The sequence below is a fragment of the Bidens hawaiensis genome, unplaced genomic scaffold, assembly GCF_021521415.1.
Source record: "Bidens hawaiensis isolate Kalapana, Puna unplaced genomic scaffold, B.hawaiensis_p1.1 tig00000820_1, whole genome shotgun sequence".
Lineage (NCBI taxonomy): Eukaryota > Viridiplantae > Streptophyta > Magnoliopsida > Asterales > Asteraceae > Bidens > Bidens hawaiensis.
The window spans coordinates 4398663-4406939 of record NW_027491048.1 but is presented as its reverse complement, the minus strand read 5'-3'; the positions used below and the strand labels follow the sequence as shown (position 1 = coordinate 4406939).

The 8277-nt window shown below is 31.3% G+C and overlaps 1 protein-coding gene across 1 annotated transcript; it reads left to right on the top strand.

Annotated features, from left to right (window-relative positions):
* Positions 1-3481: 3481 nt before the first annotated feature.
* On the top strand, positions 3482-7405 carry LOC143542812 (putative methyltransferase PMT21). Its single transcript, XM_077035306.1, has 8 exons — positions 3482-3617; positions 4595-4889; positions 5022-5170; positions 5375-5570; positions 5656-5866; positions 6222-6897; positions 7006-7083; positions 7179-7405. The coding sequence occupies exons 2-8, from the start codon at positions 4623-4625 to the stop codon at positions 7396-7398; spliced, it is 1797 nt and encodes a 598-aa protein (XP_076891421.1). The 5' UTR covers positions 3482-3617; positions 4595-4622; the 3' UTR covers positions 7399-7405.
* Positions 7406-8277: the final 872 nt, after the last annotated feature.

Genomic DNA, 8277 nt, shown 5'->3' with positions numbered 1-8277 from the left:
ATTCTTACAGGTGAAACCTTGATGTTCATGATCACCATGTCTTTAGGTGATAAAGTTATACATGTCCCCGCCGTGTAGCTCAGTTGGTTAAGGGGCGTAAGACTTGAAACAATAAAGTTATACCTATACATATAAATCATTAATTGTTAGTTTAGTTAATTAAGTTAATTCCCTCACTCTTCTTCATGACCAAGCCTATTGATTGTATGGGTAATTATTAAACGTAGTGCCTAAACTAGTAGTTATGGTAACGGGAGGTAGTTGAGGAATAAGATTCAATAAATCATCAATTCAGTTAAATACTTAAATGTATATATAAAACCGGGTGGTGCCATTTACTTGTCGGCACGTTAAACAATAATAATTTTAAATTGCATGGAGTCAAATATTAGGTACTTATATTATATTATATTCGACCCGTTAATACGGTTCGATTTTAATCGGTGAAACCATTAAAAGTGGCTACCCTTTCACAGGTTAATTTTTTCTTTTTCTTAATTTTTTGTTAAATTGATAATTATTTCCAATATTGCCAATAATTTGTACAAGGTAATTCAATTGTTGGTTTTTACCGTCTTACTTGTTTACAATTATTGTTTACTTAATTAAAATTTGTATTTTCTCTGAAATTAGTATAAGTGCAAAGTGAAAACACAACACGGTCATAGAAATTTCAGGTTAACTAAACTCATGCTATAAGTTACGCCAAATAAGCTGAAATCATGAAACCCAATTTATGTCATTAATGGATCCTCAGTAATTTATCGGGAAAAATGTCTATAGACGGTAGTAAACGGCAATACAAAAGTTGTTTGTGATTGTCACTAATTAGGTCAGTGAGACGGTGATCCGTTATAATATTTGTCAGTAATTTGTCACAATTCAAATTAGCCATGATCATATTTTCGACGGCTAATCACCGATGAATTCACCTTAATTAGTATTAATGCCTTCCCGACTAATAGAGACGATACTTTTTTAATTGTAGTCTGCGCTACTTGATTTAAGGGTGTGTTTGGGATTGCTTATTTAAGTGAAAAAGAACTTTTTGCTAAAAGAATTTATTAACTTATGAATTTTTTAAAAGAAATGTTTAAAAATATGTTTGGATTAGCTCATGTGTTGAGAGAAACCAAAATGACTAAAAAGGACATTCTTTTTTAAAAGGAGTGTAACGAGTTTTGAGGGTTAGAGGGGTGTAATAAGTAATTCAAACCCATTAAGTTAATAAGTTACACATTCCTAATTTTTCAAAACTCCTTTATTTTGCTTTATCCAAAAGTTAAAATCCATAAGGTTTTATGGTTTGCCAAACAACTTATACCCCTTATTAAATTTTCAAAAAGTTTATAAATTATAAGTTGATGAAAATAAGGAATCCCAAACACCCCCTAAGACATAGATGAAAACTACCCAATTGACCCATATCTATCATTCTCATATTTATTTTCACTATTAGGCAAACGTCTATTTGATATTTCACACACTGCTAGTCACAAAAGTAACTATCTTTATCCAGTTGTGACCTTGCTAATTGCTATAAAGTTTGATCCCAAACGGGAGCCAAGAGATATGGCCATGCATGAAAGTAAGAAGCAAAGAACATTCAACTTTATGCTCAAATTTTTATTTTATTTTATTTTATTTTTTATAACTAGCTAAATGTTACACTCTAAAATGGTTGAATCATTGAGCTTCTATTTTACACATTCACCGTCTTACCACCAATTAAAGTGAGAATGACTTTATTTGCTCAATTATTATAGATCTGTTTTTTTTTTAAAAAAAAAACCATTTTTATTATTATATATTAGTATTGTTACTATTACTGTTATTATTTTCAATATTATAATAGATAATTAAAATGAGATACAGCTGAAAACCACATATATAATTCCTTTGGTTACCATGTGAAGTTAATTAAATCTTGATTAAGAAGCGTAATGACAATTCACAGTTTGTTGTGATCTGTTTACTTCTATTTAATTTTCTTTTTTCCAGATTTGTTAGGATTTTTAAAATTTCATGTTTTATTTTTATTTTTATGTTTACATGTTATTTTATATTTAGAGGTTACATAATAAGTTCAGTAAACATAAAGATAAACTTAAAAAAATATAGAATAATCCTGAAAATAAAACTAGAAATTCTAATAAAAGTTGGTGCATAACTCCAATAAATCTCAACAAATCTGAAAAGATAAATGCATCATAAAACAAGTAATAAATCATTATAAATTATGAATTATCATTTTACTTATTCAATCTTCTTGATTAATGCCAAAAGTTCATTCTATAGATGATTTAATTTTACTCTTTTCATTATTATATCATAGCAAAACAGGAACTTTGTTAATGATTTTTGTCAACGAGTATTAAAATTTAAGAAACATTTTTAGATTTTTTGTTGAACTGTCATTTTTTTACTCCATGCTCAAGTGATATTAAAATTTATAACACTAATCTTTTGACTGAAAGTCATATACTTTGTCACTAAACCAATCTATTAGATACGCGATTGATTGGTAAGATTAAATAAAATATTCCATAATAGGAACATATCTTTTTGAAATTAATATTTTTATTTTGTCCTAACAAAGAACGTGAAATTTAGATACTTGATTGATGGCATCCAACTATCCATAATAATATTTAAAAAATACTGAAGTTAAACATATTTTAAAATAATAATATAAATTTAAATGAAACCAGTTATTGTTAATATTTATTATAATAAAATATACTTAATTAATAATTAGTTTGTTTCATACATGACCGAAATTAATGACTTTATTTTTTTTACTTTACTTTGTATTTAACATCGACAAAAGTACGAGCCTGGGAAAACATGTGTTTATGTGTACCTGACCACGCCTATGACATATGTGAACATAGTGATCAAATAATAATAATAAAATAAACAAATTTGTTTATGACGCACATATATTTATTTTTAAATTCTACTTTTAATTTGTTATCTTGATATTTTTTAACTTTTGCTCAAAATTCAAAAGAAAAAAAAAGGTGCGGCGCAGCTTGTTGCTCGTTTGCCTGCTACTTTATTGTAATCGTTTTGTAGTGACCTCGTAATTTTATTTAATAAACAAAGATTTCGTAAAAAAATATTCAAACTTTTTCTATCTTAATCGAGTTCGAGTTCGAATTCAGTTTTAAAATATTTAAATTTGAATAATTCAAATAATCAAAAGCCGATCCGATAAACCGATAAAAATAAATTTCCCTAATTTCTCCATACTAAATACATAAGCTATCCTTTTACTTTATGTGATGATAATTTTAACTTTTAAAATGTAAAAAATAAAATAAAATAAACATTTGAAAAAGAAAAAAAACTAATATGTTGTAACTTTAATATCAAATATTCACATACCATATATACTTTTTTTCTATATAGTATCATAAATCATATATAATATTTATATTATTATATATTATATATTGCATGTTGCCGTATATATATATATTCCTTTACCATCCTCTGTTCACTCTCTCTCTCTTTGAACTCGGGTTCCAATTTACAGGATCCGTGTTCGTCGTCAAGGCTTCATAAAATCTGTTCATTAATTCTCGGAGAATCAATTGCATACGTCATCACAGGTAATCCAATTTCAACCCAGTTTTTCTCAGCTCATCAGCTATTCAATCTTTACCCGAAACCCAAATCTTTTTCGATACCCAATTGTTTTTCGTGTTGTAGATCCGATATAAAAGATGGGTTTTTAATTTTATGCAAAAAGATTGGATTTTTATGAAATATTTAGATGAATTGAATTGATGTTTTGTTTTTTTTTAGCTAAATTAGAAGTGGGGTTTGTTTGGAATTATGTTATGTTTTAATCTTTATTAGTAAATTGTTTCATGTTTGATGAATTGTTGATATTTGAGAAGAATAAAAGTGGAAATTGGTTGGTTGTTTGGCGATCAAAGAATATTGGAACTTTACTCTGTTTTATTGTAAAAAAAATAAAAAAAAATATAATAATAATAATAATAATAATAATAATAATAATAATAATAATAATAATAAAAGTGTGAATTGAACCAGTTTCTTTTTCCTTAAGGCACAATCTTAAGGGGGGCCTTAACCAGAGTTCATGAAAATTGAACCTAAAAATCAAAATTATGACTATTCATTGGGGAAATTGGAAATTTTGTATTGGCACCAGAGTTTGACAAATGATCTTGATTTTTCCATTTATCATGCCACCACATCTGCACTAATTTCCTGTTTTTTTTTTCTTTTTATTTTTTTATATATTTTTTTAATTTTGTCTATTTTGACTTTGACTTTTGTTTTTTTGATCATCAAGATCTGTCCTTGAACTAGGTTTGTCTCAAAAATCTTTCTTGTTTAGGTAAGTCTTGAAAACAGTTATGACAATTAAGTTGAATGTTTTTGTTTTAATTAAAATGCTTTGCAAAATTTGGTACATGTTTGATACATATCTTTTTGCTAAAACCACAAAGCCAAGTGTTAAACGAGTTGTTTAAATATTACACGTGTTAATCGCGTTAAAACACGAGCTGCCAGCCCGTTGCATATTTTCTTACAAATTTTGAACTTTGTGTGACAGATTGTGCATCAATTTATAAGGGCAAGAAATGAAGTATAAAGATGAAAATAAGTCTGGAAGACAACCTGAAAAAAGTTCAAGGGTGGTGCCTTTAGGAATAATGCTTGTGGTTGTATGTGGGCTCTCATTCTATCTTGGTGGGATCTTTTGTTCTGAGAAGAACAAAGTTATTTCTGCTGACCAGGTTTCTAAACCAGTTGACCCCATAGATTCCGGGATCATCCAGGTGAAATCGGTTTCTTTTCCCGAATGCAGTGCTGACTTGCAAGACTACACGCCCTGCACCGATCCAAAGGTACATACTTTTGAAGTTGGAAAATCTTTATCAGTTATCATGTTTCTTTGCTTGGTCAAAATTATAAATTTTGCTTTGTTTTGTGGCTGAATTGTGTGATTAATGATTAATGTGATTGTTTGTGTCTATCAGAGATGGATGAAATACGGGCGGCATAGGCTTACGTTTATGGAACGCCATTGTCCGCCTGTGTTTGATAGGAAAGAGTGTTTGATACCGCCACCCGATGGCTACAAGGAGCCGATCAGGTGGCCAAAGAGCAAAGACGAATGTTGGTATAGGTAAAGTTTCAATCTTTTGTATCTCTTTCTGTCAATCTTGGTTGACCCATTTGAGTATATGACCTGTTTCTCTTCAAGCTAATTTTTATTAACTTAACATGTTTTGAGATGAGATACAATTACATCCATATTTTGTTTAAAATTTCTACTTCTAATCAACTTGTTGTCCTTTTGCCTAATGTTTGTATATTTAACAATTTTTAGGAATGTCCCGTATGACTGGATCAACAAACAGAAGTCAAACCAGCATTGGCTAAGGAAAGAAGGAGAAAAGTTCTACTTTCCGGGTGGTGGTACTATGTTCCCCAATGGCGTTAGCGCGTATGTTGATCTAATGCAAAATTTAATCCCGGGAATGAAAGATGGAACTGTTCGTACCGCCATTGATACCGGTTGTGGTGTAAGTTTCCTAAAATTAATCGTAACTAAATTGGTTTAAGTTTTAGTATTGTAGAACTTGAATTTTGAAAGTTAATATTTTCTAGGTTGCTAGTTGGGGAGGTGACTTGCTTGATCGTCGCATCCTAACCGTTTCTCTTGCCCCGAGAGATAACCATGAGGCCCAAGTCCAGTTTGCATTGGAACGAGGGATACCCGCAATTCTTGGAATCATATCCACGCAGCGTCTTCCGTTCCCCTCGAATTCATTCGATATGGCACATTGCTCGCGATGCCTAATCCCGTGGGCAGAATTTGGTATATTTTTTTGTCAAATCTTCACACTAGTGATGTTATGGTAGAGATGACAAAATGTGTCGTTTTGGGGGGAGGGGGGGGGGGTGAACGGGGTTTGGTATGCGGATAGGATAACGGGTCAGATTAAAATGTGTTATTTTAGTCACAAAAACTATATACTTACAAAATTAGTACTTGAGTAAAAAGATGATTTTTAAGTTGTACGGGAAAGACTTGTGGCTCGCGTTTGTCTTGTTTGACCCGTTCCCCTTTCAGATAACTTTTATGATTTGACATATTTGAGTTAAAACTTAAAATATAGCCCGAATTAACTCGTTCTTATATTCTTGATTGATTTGTTGAATGACGTTTTCAGGTGGAATTTACCTTCTAGAAGTACACAGAATTCTAAGACCAGGAGGCTTTTGGGTCCTTTCTGGCCCACCGATAAACTACGAGAAGCGATGGCAAGGTTGGAACACAACAGTAGACGATCAAAAGTCGGATTACGAGAAACTAGAAAAACTTTTAACATCAATGTGCTTTAAAATATATAACAAGAAAGGTGACATAGCAGTTTGGCAGAAATCATCAGACAAAAACTGTTACAAACAGCTGGATGCACCAGATAACTACCCGACAAAATGCGATGATGGGACCGAGCCCGATTCTGTGTGGTACACCCCATTGAGACCGTGTGTGGTCGTGCCTAACTTAAACCACAATAAACTGAGCTTACAAACAGTCCCAAAATGGCCCGAAAGGTTACATGTGGTACCTGATCGAATTGGTGATGTTAAAGGTAGCAGTGCTGGTGACTTTAACCGTGATGATAAGAAGTGGAAAAAAAGAGTGAATCGTTATAAAACGTTGCTTTCGGATATTGGAACGGATAAGATACGAAATGTGATGGATATGAATACGCGTTATGGAGGCTTTGCTGCTAGTTTGATTGATGATCCGCTTTGGGTGATGAATGTTGTGTCATCTTATGCTCCTAATACACTTCCTGTGGTGTATGATAGAGGATTAATCGGAACTTATCACGATTGGTAAGAAACACACATAGTTTCAGTGTTTTATTATTTTATACATTATATATGATTTGATGATCTTGTGCTGTTTTCTATACGAATTTAACTCGTTTGACTTTTTATTAGGTGTGAAGCGTTCTCGACTTATCCTCGTACATACGATCTTCTTCACCTAGACGGGCTTTTTACATCGGAAAGTCATAGGTATGTTGTGTTAACTTGAGAGTGAAAAAAATGGTATCTTTGAAATCTTGAAACTATAACATTTGACATTTGAATTTTTATTGTTTAATGAATAGGTGTGAGATGAAATATGTGTTGCTGGAGATGGACCGGATACTGAGGCCGAACGGGTACGCGTTAATAAGGGAATCAAGGTATTTTGTGGATGGGATATCGGCAATTGCTAAAGGGTTGAGATGGGATTGTCATGTAGAAGACACTGAAGATGTTAATAATGACAAGGAAAAGATATTGATTTGCCAGAAAAAGCTTTGGTACTCACAGCAAAACTCATAGTAACAACAAAGATTAAAAATTATCATTTTTTTCAAGAAACTAGCGGGTAGATAGTTAAACTAAAGATGTCATGAAGTTGGTGTTTCATAAAATTATATATATTTATAAGAGTTTAAAAAAAAGGGAGGATTAGTTGGCCATAAAAATTTAAAATGAAGCTGGTATAGATATGTTTGTGTTGTAGAAGTATAAGTGGATTTTGATTATTTTTGTAACCAGAACCAGGCATGCTATGTTTTTCTTGTCTTATGTTCTTGAAGTTGGTTTTTTGTAACTCCGAATTCTTTGGATTTGCGCGGATGTTTAATGTTTGTGCTGTTCTTGCAAAACATGTCTTGCTTGTGTAAGTAATGGTCTTTGGTTTTTTAACTTGGTGCTGGTTAAAGTAGTTTAACCCAACTGATTTTTATGTCATAAGGAAAATCGGATCGAATCAAATAATGCACACCCTCTTAAAAAGTGCAAATGATCTTCGAGTTTGGGTGTCAATAGCAATGTTGTAAAAGTAGGTATACAAGGCCGAGTAATCTCCGAGTACTCGCTACAAGGTATGCTGCCGAGGGGAGTTTCTTTAACTCCGCCTAGTTACTAAAAATTGGTCAAAGTGGTCAACATTAGCCTGAATCACATCTAGTCGGTTAACTTGGGTCTATTTTGACTTAAAAAATACAACATAATTTGTATTTTATAATATTAAAGAACAAATATCATTATTTTTAATTAATGATTAGCATTTTTTAGAATAATTTAGTTTTAAAAAATGTATCTCTTATTTATATTGATATTCATTTATTTTGTTATAAATATTAGTAAACTTATGATATTTGAAATATATATATTACCCAAAATTTAATTTTCTTTATATTTATCATGTCCGAG